Source organism: Nipponia nippon, unplaced genomic scaffold, assembly GCF_047370975.1.
Source record: "Nipponia nippon isolate SJK-2023a ecotype South Korea unplaced genomic scaffold, ASM4737097v1 scaffold_11, whole genome shotgun sequence".
Lineage (NCBI taxonomy): Eukaryota > Metazoa > Chordata > Aves > Pelecaniformes > Threskiornithidae > Nipponia > Nipponia nippon.
Genome location: NW_028262302.1, coordinates 12,232,284 through 12,250,373, shown reverse-complemented (window position 1 = coordinate 12,250,373; position 18,090 = coordinate 12,232,284). Strand labels below are relative to the sequence as shown.

The following is an 18,090-nucleotide window of genomic DNA, read 5'->3' as shown; positions in this document are numbered from 1 at the left end:
ACACAGAGCAATTAGTTGACTCTAGATATATCTCCAAGTAGTCAAATTGTCTTTCAAAATATCTCCCTCCACCATAAGAAGTTCCAAATTTCTAAACCAGATGTCTTAATCATCCTTCATCAAAGATTCTAGTTGTTTCTTTATTTTTTAATCACTGTGGACAATATAGCCCTATAATGTCTGGATTATAGGGCTGAATGGTAAGGTGGTTATATTCACCAGTTTGTTAATTCACCAGTGCAGCACAATAGGAACAAATCTGTAAAGCAAAACAGTTGATGCGGAGGGTTAGAGTAGCACAACAGATACGCGTTTTGAGGAGTGTTTGAGGGGTGTTAGCTCTAGTCTGGTTCAGTGGACTGAACATTGTATTGCAGTTGGAGTGCACCGAGTGTACTGCTGGAGTACATCTTTCAGTTCTGTTTCATATGGAGGGAGTCTTATTTGTGCATTTGAAGGCTAACTTGTAATGCAAAGCATGGTAAGTAGGCACGGTCAGGAGCTTTGCTTTGACAGCTGGCTTTGTCAGAATTAAAACATCAGTGCAGATGCACCAGACTGGCTTCCTAATCCACCCATTCACCGTTTCCAAGTCTTGCAATTTTTTTTCCAATGTAAATTTAATAACATAAGGCTCTTCTTTTCCCTCTACATAGTTAAAAATATTTTTCAGAAGCACATCAACTCATACCATTACAATATTCCTTTCTCTCATCTGATAGATATAATCTTGTCACACATATTAATCCAGAGTAGATTTTCAAAGCTCGTTCTTGAGCTACTCTCCACAAAAGTCAGTGTTTAAGCAAAGTGAATTAAGTTAGGCATTGCTACCATCTGGTTATCTACACCTGAAATTGGCAAAATTGAGTTGCGCTATCAGAATGTAATAAATACAGCCTGTTTTAAAAGGTGCATATTCCTAAAATTGGGCGCCTAAGACTGGCTTCTCAGTGTACAACTGTCCTAACTTCCATTTTATTATCCCCAACGTTATCTACAAACACTTGCAGCCTGTGAGTGCTCACCTCCACTGTAAGCCTGGAAACTAATTCGGTTGTTAGAAATGCATGTTAAATTCCATCATAAACCCTTTTCATCTCTTTATATGTTGTTTCAGTTTGATTTATTTTTATTTTTTATTTAGTGGGAAGAATAATTCCAGATACTATTAAGATGTTACAAAGATTTGGTTTAAGGGGAGCATCTCAGAAACAAGCTGGGGAGAACTGGGCTCTTTGACTGTCTTATATATAATGAATGTTCCACTGATGCTTCTGTCACTTATATAATTTAGGTTCATCTAGCTAATACAAAGGTCCATGGTTTGACCAGAAATTGCAATTTATATTGTCTGCTACCTTTGTTGAAATTTAAAGACATTAAACGCGTAATTTCAGATGCAAATGTCAGTATTATCTTTCTCTATCATAGATCTTGGAATATAAGAATTGGCTACATGTCCTTTATTAAAATAAGGCTCACATTTTATTTTAGAATTTTTGTAATACTGAGCTTGAAAAGTTAATGTTCCAAGGGCAGTATGTGTTATATGGAATAGACAGAAGGAGTAAACGGAGGAATAAGAGAAGGTATATGGATACTTCTTGACATTTTCTTGCTTTTGTGTTTTGTGATATTACCTTTGTTTCACAAGTTTTCAGGATGTATCTCTCACTAACAATCTTTTCTGCAGGTCTGTCTGTAAGAAGTGTTTGCTGGAGAGGAGACCATATACTCGTCGGGACACAAGATAGTGAAATTTTTGAAATTGTGGTGCATGAGCGTAATAAGCCTTTCCTGATAATGCAGGGGCACTGTGAAGGAGAGCTGTGGGCTTTGGCTGTCCATCCTACAAAACCGCTAGCAATGACTGGAAGTGATGATCGATCAGTCAGGTTAAATCTTGTTTGTTTTATTGTTTAACTGTGTACAGTTTTATACAAACAGCTCATTTTATAGATAACCTAATTGAAATGTATACATTTTAAAGGTATTAAAATGTGGCATTGAACTGCTTCTGAACCAGTTAAGTTATGCATGAAATTAGTGCTCTCCAGTAATGAAATATAGTGGAAATGTATATTTCACAAAAATGAAATATACAAAATTTGAACAAGTTTCATTTAGCCTAACATTAAGCACTCATACACAAGTATCCTGTAAGTCTTTCCTTTTCAGGAGTTATGTTAGGCATTCACAGGTTACAATGGAAAAAATTGTAATAAAAACTTGCAATTTTTACTCTTACCATATTCACTTTTTCACATGCTGTAAATTAACTTCTAGCTAGGGAATTTCATCAAACTTAATGCATGCATAGTAAATAGAATCTATACTCTGAGAAAATGCAGTAAGTTACTCCCTTTTACAAGTTCATCTTTTTTTGTCAACACCTTTTCTCTTCTTTCTTAAAAATTAAATGTGTTGGCATTTTTGTTAAATATCTCAAGTGTAATGTGGTTAAGCAAAACAGTAGTTGAATTATGAATATTGAAATAATGCTCTAGAATTGTCTGAGCAGCCAGGGATCAGGTTAGGAAAGCTAAAGCCCTGATAGAATTAAATCTGGCCAGGGATGTCAAGGGCAACAGGAAAAGCTTCTATAAGTATGTCAGTGATAAAAGGAAGACTAGGGAAAATGTGGGTCCTCTCTGGAAGGAAATGGGGAGACCTGGTTACCTGGGATATGGAGAAGGCTGAGGTATTCAATGACTTTCTTTGCCTCAGTCTTCACCAGCAAGTGCTCTAGCCACACCACCCAAGTCGCAGAATGTAAAGGCAGGGACTGGGAGCATGAAGAACAGCCCACTGTAGGAGAAGATCAGGTTCAAGACCATCTAAGGAACCTGAAGGTGCATGAGTCCATGGGACCTGATGAGGTGCATCCACAGGTCGTCAGGAAACCTGCAGATGAACTTGCTAAGCCACTATCTATCATATTTGAGAAGTTGTGGCAGTCCGGTGAAGTTCCCGCTGACTGGAAAAGGGGAAACATAACCCCCGTTTTTAAAAAGGGAAAAAAGGAAGACCCGGGGAACTACAGGCCAGTCAGCCTCACCTCTGTGCCTGGCAAGATCATGGCAGAGATTCTCCTGGAAACTATGCTAAGGCACATGGAAAATAAGGAGGTGATTGGTGACAGGCAACATGGCTTTACTAAAGGCAAGTTATGCCTGGCAAATTTGGTGGCCTTCTATGATGGTGTTACAGCATTGGTGGATAAAGGAAGAGCAACAGATGTCATCTACCTGGAACCGTGTAAAGCATTTCACACTGTCCCACATGACATCCTTGTCTCTAAATTGGAGAGACATGGGTTTCACAGATGGACCACTTGGTGGATAAGGAATTGGCTGGATGGTCGCACTCAAAGAGTTGTGGTCAATGGCTCAATGTCCAAGTGGAGATCAGTGGTGAGTGGCATTCCTCAGGTGTCGGTATTGGGACCGGCAGTGTTTAACGTCTTTGTCGGTGACATGGACAATGGGATTGAGTGCACCCCCAGCAAGTTTGCCAACGACACCAAGCTGTGTGATGTGGTTGACACGCTGGAGGGTAGGGATGCCATCCAGAGGGACCTTGACAGGCTGGAGAGGTGGGCCCGTGCAAACCTCATGAAGTTCAGCAAGGCCAAGTGCAAGGTCCTGCACATGGGTTGGGGCAATCCCAGGCACAAATACAGGCTGGGCAGAGAATGGATAGAGAGCATCTCTGAGAAGGACTTGAGGGTGTTGGCTGATGGGAAACTCAATGTGATACAGCAATGTGCACTTGCAGCCCAGAAAGCCAACCGTATCCTGGGCCACATCAAAAGAAGCGTGGCCAGCAGGTTGAGGGAGGCGATTTTCCCCCTCTGCTCCACTCTTGTGATACCCCACCTGGAGTACTGCCTTCAGCTCTGGAACCCCCAACATAAGAAGGACATGGACCTGTTAGAGCAAGTCCAGAGGAGGGCCACGAAGGTGATCAGAGGGCTGGAGCACCTCTCCTATGAGGACAGGCTGAGAGAGTTGGGGTTTTTCAGCCTGGAGAAGAGAAGGCTCTGAGGAGACCTTATCGCAGCCTTCCAGTACCTGAAGGGGGCCTACAAGAAAGCTGGAGAGGGACTTTTTCCAAGGGCACGTAGTGATAGGACAAGGGGTAATGGCTTTAAACTGAAAGAGGGCAGATTTAGGTTGGATATAAGGAGGAAGTTTTTTACTCAGAGGGTGGTGAGGCACTGGCACAGGTTGCCCAGAGAAGCTGTGGATGCCCCCTCCCTGGAAGTGTTCAAGGCCAGGTTGGATGGGGCTTTGAGCAACCTGGTCTAGTGGAAGGTGTCCCTGCCCATGGCAGGGGGGTTGGAACCAGATGATCTTTAAGGTCCCTTCCAACCCAAACCATTCTATGATTCTATGAATTCCAGATATATATTGTAAATGATAGATGTTGCAATGCATCTTGTAGTAAAAACTTACATGTTATAATATTACCTAGTTATATGTAAGGAGTTATGAATAATGACTTGTTAATAAAAAAGGATATGTTTACTGAGCAAAGGTTTTAATTGTTCTTTAATGTTCTTGGCTAAAATGATTAACAAAATCGTGGAATTTTCACAGCATGGCCTACAAGTATATATTGTCATATGTTGTCATTTTTATATTCAGAAAGTCAAAATTATTCTGCCCCTGTATTTTCTCATTAGCTATTTTCTCACATTTTAAATACAAGAATATTCTTTGCTGTATGCAAAATTCACACTTTTGTCTTAAATTTTCTTTGTGGAAAATTATGTTAAAATAGGACACTACCACATCCGGCGTTCTGCAGAAATTGCAGGCTTCTTGCTATCTATGACACAGCTACAAACCACTCCTTACGTTTGTAATTTATTACTTTATTTTAGAATTTGGAGTTTAATAGACCATGCTCTGATTGCCCGGTGCAATATGGAGGAACCCATTCGCTGTGCTGCGGTTAGTACTGATGGAATCCATCTTGCTCTTGGAATGAAGGATGGCTCTTTCACTGTGCTTCGAGTCCGGTATGTTACAAAAATTAAAAATAGATACGTTATTGACTTTTTCAAGCATTTTATGTAATTGCTTTTATAAATTGTATGCATATTGACACTGTAGTGACCATACATGAGGAGATCACTTACATTTCTGTTTTAAATTTCTGATCTTAAGGGTGCTCAGATTTTTTAAATGTGTGTGCTACATGCGTTCATGTTGTTCTATAACAGCACATTTGAAAAAGTGTATTGGTGTATTTGCAAAGAATGGCAGTGTTCTAGGAAGTGTTTTACTTTAGGTTTTAGCTTTGTTAATTATTCTTGAATTATTAAGAAATAAATTTTCACTACTTCCTACATTGTTTCCATGTGTTGGAATGCTGCTGTCAGTACAGCACGCGTACAAAGACAGTGCTGCCTTGTTGCTGTGATCCCACAGTTTTAAAGGGGAAATGAGATGTGTGTGTCATGTCAGTGAAATTTTCTTCCCTTAGTGAATAAAGATCTGGTAATCTAGTTGATTAATTTTTTTTGTGGACCCAGCTTGAACAGTTCCTTTTGTTCACTCTCCCTCAGCCCCGTGCAGCACCTTCTTGTGTCACTGTTCCCGTCTCTATTTTTTGGCCATGAAACCCTACCCAACTCTAAAAATAGCAGTGTTGTGTTTGCACATACGATAGTAAAATTCACTTCATAATTTCATAATTTTGTCCATTTTCTAAAACTGGGAACTTGACAGTATGATAAGGCTTTTCTGTACTTATGACATGCTTTCTTTCATACTACAGAGATATGACTGAGGTTGTTCATATCAAAGACAGGAAAGAAGCTATTCATGAACTGAAATATTCACCAGATGGGAATTTCCTAGCTGTTGGTTCCAATGACAGCTCTGTGGATATATATGGTGTTGTTCAGCGATACAAGAAAGTTGGAGAATGTGTTGGCTCTTTAAGTTTCATCACCCATATGGATTGGTCTTCGGACAGTAAATACCTACAGACCAATGATGGCAATGGGAAGAGACTTTTTTACAGGATGCCAAGTAAGATTCTGAGCTGCCTTTATGATATTTATTACTTATTACAGAAAGAATGTATAGTAGTTTTGTAAAAACAGCCAAATATAGATCCTGGTTCAAAGCACTGCATTATAGAGAATTTTTTTTCTACGTTTGTATAACTATTTGTTATATTTGAATAAGTACAGCATTTTCTGGCAAAGTTACTTAATTATTTTTATATGTTTACTCTTATTTATAATGCATCTTTTCATGGTAGAGATGCTGGCTTATATTTTATTTCTCAAAACTAAATCTTTGCTCCCACTTTTTTAGAAAAAGAAAAATATTGCATTCAAATTCTATTTTGCAATAGCTTAATAGCTTTGTACATATTGAGCTTGGATATTAAATGGATTATCATTTGCTTGCACTGTATGTTTTTTAGAATGTGTGGAAAAATGAGTATGTTGTGTCTCAGAGGAGTTACCTGGTTTTCTAGAACTATGTTTGCAACAGAACTGAGAATTTAACTTAAAAGAGCTTTTACACTGGGAAATAGAGTACCTGGTACAAAGATGCCAAAATTTTAGGAGTTACTCACTGGAAACAAAAGAAATACTGAAGCTGTGATACATATATGATTCAATCACGCAACCTTCAAAATGAATAAAAATATCAAAATCAAATTTAGCTGGGCAGTCTGCTGATAACACAAGTTCAAATGTGCCTTTTCTCTCTTATGGCAGGGGACTATTAAAGAAAATTAGTATATTACATAATATTAAAATATAGTTTTCAGATTCAAAATTTGTGGCAACCCCATTATTGTAAATCCTTTCAAGACAACGCTGTCTTGAAAACTTGACTGAACTGTCCCTTACTCTTGAAACAGTTCTCATCAAGACAATTCCCTCTGCATAGGACATACGCACATAGTACGTATATCTAAAAGCTTCAAATTTAAGTAGTCCTGATGACAATATGTCAAGGGCGGTGTTTGTCACAAGGTTTAACTTCTGTGTATATACACTCTTTACATAATATCATTCTGTGTTTTTCCCACTCATCATATTGGTAGTAAGTATTTATTATCATCACCACTTACTATATTGTCGCTTCGTTTGTTATACAATATTTACGCTTTGCACTGTACATTATTCATAGTTCCATGGAGCCTTTTGTGACTCTCTTTGCTGAAGCATCTAATTCATTCTATGCACAAGTTCGATTTTGTGCACTGAATGAGACAGAAGATAATGTAAGAAAAGATAGTAAGTGAGAATTTAATCAGACTGTGACAAATACATGCACAGAGGAGGAGCAATTTGAAGTTATATAGGCAGCTTTCAGCCTGGAGTTTGTTGATACATTAGAATGTGGGATTGTGAAAGCTTGTTTATGAAAGAAGTTTAGCAAAGTCAGTGAAGTTAGAGGAGTCTCCTGAATATTTTAAAAAATAATGATCGGAATCATGTAACACTTGAAATTCCACTACAAATGAGTAAGGAACTTAGAGTTGCCTAATACAAGATCTGTAGGACTTAGTCATGGATATAGCCAGTATTAGTAGTCATCGTTTACATGGATTAGTGATTGAAAGAGATTACAAAGTAAACCTTGTCAAAGGGTGCAGTTATTTCATCAGAGCTGAAGGATCTTCATACAGGGCACTTGAGTTCCTTTCCAGTTTTTGGAGGGGTATATAGTAGTTGAACTTTTCCTCCAGTGTGGGGTTTTTTGTTTGGTTGGTTTTTAAAGTCTTCCTTTCTGATTTATTTGCCGGTTTGCTTTATCTTTTCTCTATGGCTGTTCTTTACTCTGTTTATTCCAGTCCACTTGAGTTCTCCCTTGCCCTATCCCTCTGTTGAAAACTTACCTCCTTACAGTACCTGAGCTGCTCCCCACTACGTGCCAGCCTATCCCCTCCCACTAGTCAGAATCCTATTAACAATAAGAAAACAGGAAAAAACCCAGCCCAGTTGCCGTCAGTTTTGTTACCATGGAAGACTGAGAGGTGAATTGTTGGCACTGTCCTGCTCAGGTTCTGCAGTTGCGCACTCAGTCTGACTCACAACTTTTACATTTGCTTGCATTGTTTTTGTGTTGCTCCTGCACTCTGCTTCTCGCCGTTCCTGAAGACATGATATTTATTAAATGGGCCTTTGGTCTGACTCAATACTTAAGCTCTTACGTGAATCTTTGTGGGATTGGAACAATCTTATTACAGATAGAGCTGATGTAAAATAATGTAACAAGGATCTAAGCCTAAAATTGGTATTTTCAGTAATTTACAGTGGCCAGATCTAAATGAGTTCTTCAGTTTTTGCTCTAAATAATCCAGGTTTCTACAATAGTTCAGCAACAGAATTTTTCCAAACTTTACCTTAGAATGGCCACATCTATTTTTTGATAAACATTTAAAAATAACACAGCCTCAAGCAGATATCAAGAAATAATAAAAACGGTAAAGTACTACACCCATGATCTTCTGTTAAGTAGTCCTGAGAAGCCTTACTACTGATACTGTTGGTCATAATAGAGCATATTGGATCAGGACAGGTTTAGAAGTCAGTTTTTAATTCTGTCTCACTTGAATTTGATTTCTGGAGAATTTTAAAAAATTTTACATTCTTTAAAATTGCATGAGTGAATATTGAAAAATAGCTCTTTATTTTTTTCTTAGGTGGAAAAGAAGTAACAAACAAGGAGGAATTAAAAGGCGTTCAGTGGGCATCATGGACTTGTGTTTCTGGCCTTGAAGTTAATGGAATCTGGCCCAAATATTCAGATGTAAATGATATAAATTCTGTGGATGCAAATTTTATTGGGCAAGTTATGGTTACAGCTGATGATTATGGAATAGTAAAGCTCTTTCGATACCCATGTCTAAGAAAAGGTAGTACCTTTAAGTTAAGTTATAAACGTATATTTTTGAATTTGGTTATTCAAGAAAAAGGTTTCAGAAAACTGGGTTTTTGGAAATTATATAAATGGCCAATATTTATTCTTAGAAGTTTAGTTTGAGCTCAGAGGTGGAAAACAATAATAGGCTGGTGTATTGATAGCTGTAATAGTGACAGTATTTTATTTGCGTTTTGAATAGGATAGCCAAAAGTTTTACATATATTTTATTGTGTAAAATAGTTCTCCTTTTTTTTTTTTTAAATAGAATTTCATGAGGTGATGCAATATCTACCCTTTTATCAGATACATATCTTTAAGTATTTCACCTTGGTCTCCAAGTAGTTTTCTTCCTTCCTCTGGATCTGTGATGGAGATTTGGGTTAGGAACTAGAAAAAATAACTTTACTAAATGATTAGAGGCAATAAATAAGTGAACAGCAAATTGGTCCTGTAATCAGAGTATGACACTGTATGTTATTTAAAGTTTAAAAACTTTTCCAACAGATTTTTCTTCAAAATTTTACTAGCAATAAGGACGAATCTCATGTGAAATTTTAAAAACTGAAATGTAAAACGAGGTACATAATTTTCAGATTTACTGTTCAGGACTGAGTGAACAGGGGAGAGATGTCTATCTTTTTAAGACGAGAAAGGCTTCATTTTTTCAGAGCTCTTTGAAGAACTCCATTCTAGACACTACTCAGGTTGAACTGTAACAAATTATCGATAGCAGAGATCTCTGTCTTCAAGCTGCTAACATGATGATGATCAGAGAGAGCCTGTGAAATGTTCCCTAGCTTTTAAGAAGCGTCCTCTTAACCTAAAAAGTTTGCCTGGGGACTAGATCAAATCTCTAAGTTTTGAAAGGGGGAACAAAAAGTTGCACCGTTGCATCATTGCAATTTGCAGCATTGCGTGTTAAATGCTGGCTACAACTGCATGATCTTTGTGATGGTTCTTAGGATATGTCTTCAAGAAAAAAAAAAAATCATTTCTCTAAGCACGTGTTAAGTGACTTATATTCCCTCATAGTTTTTTCAGCTCTTTGTAAAAGGTGATATTAAAAAACATTTAATTGTAATCTTTTCAGTTTTATTTTTAAAGTGATAAGGCTTTTCTTGGTACCTGAGGTAATCCAAAAATATGTTGAAAACAATCTTCTGTCCATTTGAAGGAGACCGAATTTGTTCCCTTTTTATCCCCTGTTTTCACTTGAATTATAAAACCAAGGAAAAGGCACAAGAATCTGTTTAATGGAGTGGTATTAGGAACTTCATTTTAGTAACTGATCCAATGATTTTGTTGTAATTATGTAGTAGTCAGTGAAAACATTAACTTGATGTAGTTATACTACCACTACTACTACTGCTACTATTAAAGGTGTGAGGATATGAATTGCTAGAAGTGCTTAGCACTCAAATTGCACGAACAGTGGGAACCAGTACTGTGACCACACGTATGAGGATGTTTTCACAGAGCTAAATATACATCATTTAACATTTAAATAATTGCGTCTTTTCAATGTAGATATAATAATTGTCAAAATCTTGGTTTGTAAAAAATAAAATAAAATTAATGTAATAAAATTGTAAAAAATCTTCTTTTAGTACACCTCATATAGCACTATCATATGTCTTCTCTCTTTGTGTTTGACTCGTTAAAGATGATATATCCTGGAATCCAAATTTAAAAATTTATCTTAAAGACAGATGAAAATTTGGGAATACTGCAAAAAGTTGCTGCTATTAATTAAAATATCACTAGTAATTAGAATATCTTAACTAAAGTATTAATTTTTGTAAGGGTTCCTCGTATGTTTTCCTAAGGTGCTTCTGAAACATTTATTCCACGTATATTGAAAGAGTTTTTTATTGTTCTAGGAGCAAAATTTAAAAAATATCTTGGTCATTCTGCTCACGTGACAAATGTCAGATGGTCGCACGATCACCAGTGGGTTGTTTCCATTGGGGGAGCTGATCATTCTGTCTTTCAGTGGAAATTCGTCCCTGACCGGAAGTTGAAGGATTCGCTTCATATAGCACCCCAAGGCAAGTAACTTATTTTAAAAAAAAAAAGTGTGGGAGGAGGGGAGGCTAAGAAAGAAGTAAAATTCTTTGGTGCAAGTATAGGAATAAAGATTCAGAATCATCAGTCTGCATGAAATTGTTGTTCTCTAAACTTTGCAGCTGCCTGAAGTACCTGACAGCATTGCCTGATACTCACCTGTACCCTGTATGCTGAGTCTAGCAAGATTGTGAAAAAAATTCACTACTGTGTTGGTGAATTTATTTAAAATTTAAAAGTTAAGATCATAGATACAAATTTATGAATTCTGTACGTATCGTCCTTTACTAAATTGACAACTGGATGCCCAGATGTCACTGGGAAAAAAAGAGTACCACACTCATTTGATTAAAATTTTGAAGTGTTTAGATGATAATTTAAGCATTGTAATTCTTTTTTTTTTTTTTTTTTAAAGCAGACCAGAGGTGTTTTAGTATTTGGAAAAAAAGTAGATCATGTTTCCACCAGTGACTAGTACAGCAATTATTCTTACGGATGAGTTTCCCAAAATCAAACAATTAACAGAGTGCCTCACTTGGAAATTCCTAGAAGAGTTTAGAGAGTCCTCTAGGGAAATAAGTATATCGAGTTACAATGAAATAGGCTGTTTCACCTTTTAATTGCTAAGATCAGATGAAGTTGTATCAGTGTGGACCCAGCTAACAGGTAAATGAATGCTGATTCAGTGCTGGCCTTGTCAGTGCCAAATGCAGAAAGAAGCAATAGTTCTCTTCATCTCCTTGATGAAGCCTCCAGAAAGCCTTTAACTGGTTTGATCCTTCATGGTATAAATTAATTTTCAACTAGTTATTTCCCATGACCCAAATTTCTCATTAGCTACTGTTTCCTAAGACAAAATTTCTATAAAGTGTTGTTTAGATTCCTTGTTCCTGGATATATAACCTTACTTCTTGCTATCTGACAGTATGTGCAACATACATCTGTTTTGTCACACTATTGATAATTGTCCTGGTAATGCCTTTTCTAACTCTGTAATCTGCTACCTTTCTCAGTAGCAATATTGTTTTTCTCTAGACCACGGATAAAAATGTTAAGTAGTATAGCTCCAAGGATTGCTCTTTATTGCATATTTCTGGAACCATTTCTTACTGAGTGATGATTCTCTCTTTGCAATTACATTCGGAGATCTTTTAAAATCCGTTTGTGTTCTAGACTGATTTTGTGTCTGGTTTCTTAATAAAAAAAATGTGCAACATTCAATCAAAGGTTGCAGAAAGATCCAAGTGTATTATAATTTGTCAGCCAGGACATTCTTTTCAGTTTCTGTTGGAATGAAACTGTGCTACAACATTCTGTGGCTTTTCCCAGATGTAAAACAGAAACATTAAATGACTACTCTTTTTCTCCACAGTCACTGAAAATTTTACCACTTCCTTCCCATATATGATTTCCACCCCCCCCCAATCTGCCTGAAGAATTGCTGCTTAGATCAATGGCTCACCTAACCATAAGTTTCTGTTTGGAGCCATTTACTTCTCAGTTTTCTGCAAGTCTTTAGTTTCTGCTTTATAGTCATTATTTCATTCTCTTCTTTCTTCCTTTCCTCCTAACATTAATTTTCATGAAATAATTTTAATGAATGAAAACTAACTCGCTCCCAAAACCAAACAAAATTATCATACTTACAAGTTGGCTTATTTCTACTGTATCAGCAGAATTGATCCTGTCAGCCTGTCAATTATTAGCAGTTTATGTTGTAGTTAATATAAGCATTCATTATCAACTCAGCATTAAGCAGTTACTTCAAACACTATCTCGTTTGTTATTTAGGTTGCTTCATTTTCTGTTTCTGTTTTCTTGGTGGCAGAGAGTCTGGTTGATTCTAATAGTGATGAATCAGATTCAGATCAGTCTGATGTTCCAGAGCTGGACTCTGAAATTGAACAAGAGACACAGATCACCTATCGTCGACAGGTAAAGATTTTAGTTTTAATGGCAGTTGGAATGCTTCCCAGGGCTTAAGTTGGTCTTTTATGAAGACCTGTTGAAATCTGAAAGCTGGGGAGACTGAGAGCTGAGCAGGAACTGACCAAAACCTTTGGAATTGTTATTATCTGATGTATTCAAAATATTAAAGATACAATAGAGGGAAAAAAAGTGATTACATGTATTCCTAGCATGTTCTAGTAAGAGTTTTGGTTGCAATTTAAAAACAAGTCACACTATACAATAACCACCTACAGTTATTGGAGATTTTTTTTTAATGATGTCAGAATAACATTTTTGTGGGTGATAACTGTGGCTCAATTCTCAGAAACATGCTTTTCTTATGAATCTCTTAATTTATAAGAGTGCTCTTTCTTAAAGGTTTACAAAGAAGATCTACCTCAACTTAAAGAGCAATGCAAAGAAAAAAGAAAAAGTGCAGCTTCTAAGAGACGAGAACGAGCTCCAGGGAACAGTATAAGATTACATTTTGTTCATGGGTATGAAAACTAGGATTCTTTAAAATATACAAGCAGAGTGTTTGTGTTTTGTAGATTGGTGTTTATAATTTAAAAATCTGATGAAAGACTTAGGTCAGTTGCTTTGAGATTCACTGTTTTTATTTATTTCTGTAAAATAAATTTACAGTAAATTAATAGAAAGATTTGATGCCAAGATAGACTAATTCTGAACGTGAATTTTGAAATTAATTTGCACTGAAACTTTAGCCGATACTTATTATTTGAATAGAGGTGACTAAATGTAATATTTGGCTATCACCCATGTTTTTCAGTATCTGGAAAGTAATAGTTCTCTTTGGTGTATTATTTTGGAAGCTATGACAGAAACTTGGTGTAAATGAAGATGACTGGGTTATGTGCTGAGTGGTGTTTCTAGCAGTGTTTTATTAAAAAAAAAAGTATAAACTGTTTGTACCTAATCTGAAACAATTTACATGTTCCTATTTTGGCTTAGGAATTAAATTTAATTCTTAATAGGTCCTGTATGTGTGTTTAAAATTCAGTTTCAGTCTCTTTTTGGTGCTAATTTGAGTAACACAATGACTTTAGATGCATCCTTGAAATCTTATGATTTCATCTTTAGGATTGGTAGTCTCCCATAACTCTTTATAAGCGAAGACCTTTTTATCAGGGCAAAGATGTGGTGTTTTAAAGCAAACTGGCAGTAGATGTTACTACATTAGAATAAGGATCAGAAATATAAATTCCTTTGATACAAAGCAAAACCAAAGCCTTTATTAATTTAAGGCATTGGAAATCAGGTAATATTGTGTTTTCCTTTCAAAAGAGACCTCTTTGCAGGAATATAACTTCTTTTTAGAGATAACTAAATGCACAGATAAGTAACTGATACTGTCTATCTTTATGACACTTACCCAGTTTTGGAAGGGCTCCACGTGGAATGCTTAATAAATTAATTGGCTAAGCATAGTTAATCATTCAAGTCAGCAATTTTGTCTGTAGAAGACATGGAGTCTGAGGAATAGCTTTGGAAATAATGACAACTGGGAAGCTTGATACTGAGTTGGTTTTTTATTTCTATTTTTGACGCTCCAGAATTCTCAGTTGAAGATTTTTGTATCTGTATAGAAAATGCATTAAAGTGGGTAGCTGTATGTAGTCTTTAAAATTTGGTCTAAGAATCAAACCAAATGATCCTGAAGAAGATGTAGCACAAGCAAGGGCCCTGGATCTTTGGGATTATTGTTATTTCCTTCACAACAGAAGTGAAGCTTGACCAGAATATCCAGGAATGACCAGAAGTAGAATGTCCAGTTGAGTTCTGTCTGGTTACCCAGTGGGCATCAAGGAAACTAATGAAGAATCCATGCTGAACAACAGATTTTTCTCAATGTCCAGGCTGTTAACTTTAAAGTGACCCACATCCAAGTGAGTAATAGGCATATTCTCTGATTCAGGAAGTCTGCTTTGCTTCATCTTTCTTTAGCTGCAATGGAAATGTCTTGGATGTTCCTTGAAAGTGTAAAAAGTGGTGCTTTTTTGAAGTAGGGGAATAGGAAGCTCTTTTTCCTTTCTTCGCTTTTGAGCACGTTGGTTTTGTGTTTTGAATTTGTCAACTGCCTTGAAAGATGAACTTTTAAAAACCTCTTCATATCCTGTAAGAAATCTTTTGAACCTCTGGTTACTTCCTGTTTTGGAAGGGGATAAAAACAATAATGCTGAGTATGTGAGCCAGCCACTGACTAATACGGGTGAGAAAGCAACTTCTATTAACAGGTTAATCTTTAAGTGCATCTTTCTCTAAGAGATCTGATGCAATCATGATCAGAAACATGTTATTAAAGTGGTGTACTAGTTTGTCCTCTTTTTGACTATTCCTGTATTTTCTTTCTGCCATGTCTTTGACAGTGGTGGTGGTTCAGAAACATAAAAAGGATACAACTTTTGAGATATTCAGAGGAACCCCTTTCTCAGACTGAATGCTTATAATACTTTATTTTTGCTGGCAGGAAATAAAGATGCAAATATAATACTTAGGTCCTGTATTCTCTCAAAGCTATGCTGCTGATCTCACATGAATGATTTTTTTTTTAAATTATTTTTAATTTTTTTTTAATATTCAAAGGATTTAAGCAAAATCTAGTTTGAGTTTCAGGATATTCATTGAACTGACCTTGTCATAAGATGAAATTTCGTTACGGTTTCGAGATGACATGGGGTTTTTCATGCTCTTAAAATGAGTCTTATGACACCTTGCATGGATTCCTACCAGAGGGCTGCAAATACCTACGAATAGCATCTGAAGGGAGTAGGCTATGAGTGGGTCCTGTTGAGAAAACACTATTGCCGTGCAAAAGGTTTTGGGTTTTTGTTTGTGTTTTTTTTGTTGTTGGTTTTTTGTTTGTTTTCTTTTTGTTTTTTTTTCCCCTTAATATCTCTGCCTTTGTGCTAAAGACTCTGACCTCAGCCATGTTTATTTTGACATTTGGTTCTTCTGGAGATTTTTGGAGGGGGGCGTTGCACTACGTTTGGGAATTTCCCATATATACTTTGAAGAGTAACATACAGATTTTGCAACGCAGCATCAGACAAACTATGGACATTGACTCTTTTTCCCAGAGAGGACACTACTTATGAAGTTGCTCCTTAGTTGGCTATAGATGTATAACTTGCAACTATGGGTAGGATCCAGCTTTAGGTTAAAGAATTTACAGTTGTGTGCCTAAAAGTAGGTGGTTTTATGTGTGTACCTAAGCTTCCGTCACAGTCAATGGAGGTCCAGTCAGTAGTCAGCGGAGCATAAGGAGTGATCTGGCTCGGGTAAAATTAAATGCTGACTGGTTGGTCAGCTGAGTAGCCCTGCAGGTACCATTGACTGTATTGACTAGAACACTGTTGATAAAATACAGATGTTAATCTATCTTAACACACCTGTGAACACCTACATTTACATGTCTTAATCTCAAACTGAATCCAGTCCCTGCTCTTCATGACCTTGGTAATGGCAAAACTTTTTTCCTACATAGCATTGAGGTAGCTATCTTTTCTTCTGAAAGTTCCCGTCATGTTATCTTGAATCAGTCCTGGATTGATGGTTTGATTAGCCGTTGCTGAAGACCACTTGCAAACACCAACTACTGCAGAATGCAGTGTTATGTTTGTTGTGCCTTGTTATATATCATCCAATAACTATGATGCAAAGCTTGCTTTCATTATTATTTAATTTCTAGTTGTTAATCAAGATGCCTTGTAAATTACTTCTGTGGTTTGTTTTCTGCATGTGAAGAAATTGTTTCTCTTCGTGCCTTTTCTGATATTAGCTAATAATCTCAGTTCTAAATTGGTTTAATAATATGTAGATATAAGTATTTTGGAACTGTGTAGCATATTCTCAGGGAATGATCTTCTGCACTGAAGCATGCTTCTTTTTATCTCTGCTTGGGCTATCTAAGTCCTTCAGTTTATCCTTCTGGTGAAAAATACCTGTAATGTCTGGGACTTAGCAAACTGGCATGTGGGAAAGACCAGATGTGTTTAACTGGGTTACAAAATGTGTTTGTTTGTTTTATTTTAATTGTAAACAACTGATTGTACACCTGTTTTTTTTTTTCTAATTGATCATAAAAAGTTCTAGATATGAGTAATAAGAACTATTTTCCTGCATCCTAGATACATTTTGGATGTTTTGGGTAGTCCTGTGATATATAATATTAACGTACTCAGTTTTGCTATACTTAACTTAGGGTATATAGGTAATTGTTATGACAAGAGCTGGGAAAATTCTGCATTTCTGGGTTGCAGGTAGAAGGATCTGAGACCCTTTTGCTGTCTTAATGCTTTTTATTTTTATAGGTGATTGTTAAGCTTGTAAGAAATTGCTCGATGTCCCGTATTTGTAAAGCATTATTTCTTTCAGCATACATATTTTTGTAGCTGCTTTTTAAAATATTCTCATTTAGGGTGCATATTCAGCATTTTTTTATTATTTTGCGCTTGCAAGGGAAATCCAGTACTTTTAACAGAGCACAGTGCAGAATGAAGCACAGGAGAACGATGTCTGAGCAACAATAGGTACAGATATCTTCTTTGGCACTGTGCCTGCCTTCATAATCCTTGCCCCTCGCTGAACGTTGTCATGTCCTTAAACTGTTGATGTTGCATACTGTGATAGGTTATTTTTGTTTTCTTTCTTGATAGTTACTGTAGGTTATTGTATATTATGTCCCTTTAAAAACTAGTGGCTGGACATCAAAGAAGGGTGCAGCCAGGCAGGGCAAGCACACGGCACTTTGGGTCAGGCAGAAATCAGCTGCAGAACATCCGCACATGTTGCTGCTGGGAGAAGTTGTTAGGGAAGGGTATGGGTGGAGGGAGAGCAAGCCATGATTGCAGAGTTTGCACCTGTATCGTGAATCAAAATTGTTGGTCGCTTTGAGAAGAGCAGGGAGCAGATACATAGCTGAGCCTCAGACCTGATGGAAAGAGAGGGATTTTTCTAGAGACCTTAAAGGGACAGTAACTCAGGAGACACTGAAAAGTTGCTGGACTGGGACCAAACCCGAAGTTAAGAACCTGCTTGTGAGTACCTATCTAAACAGTGGGGTGGAGGGAGACTTACTTAAAAGCTTTTATTTCTGTGCTATCACAGTTTTTGCTGGTTTAAGACGTTCACTTTGCTTGTTCATGAT

General features: G+C 36.7%; 1 protein-coding gene across 6 annotated transcripts in view; it reads left to right on the top strand.

The window, feature by feature from the left end:
* The window catches only part of EML5 (EMAP like 5), a 117,531-nt gene that overhangs the window by 35,773 nt on the left and 63,668 nt on the right, over positions 1-18,090 (top strand). For 4 of the 6 annotated variants that reach the window (XM_087747471.1, XM_087747470.1, XM_087747469.1 and 1 more), the window contains exons 7-13: positions 1,697-1,898; positions 4,892-5,029; positions 5,791-6,047; positions 8,689-8,901; positions 10,790-10,957; positions 12,802-12,908; positions 13,302-13,420. In XM_087747471.1, the coding sequence (XP_087603597.1) occupies positions 1,697-1,898; positions 4,892-5,029; positions 5,791-6,047; positions 8,689-8,901; positions 10,790-10,957; positions 12,802-12,908; positions 13,302-13,420 (1,204 nt within the window). Of the gene's footprint in view, positions 1-1,489; positions 1,593-1,696; positions 1,899-4,891; positions 5,030-5,790; positions 6,048-8,688; positions 8,902-10,789; positions 10,958-12,801; positions 12,909-13,301; positions 13,421-18,090 lie in introns of those variants that run through there. The other 2 variants (XM_087747473.1, XM_087747472.1) reach the window with 2 other exon arrangements.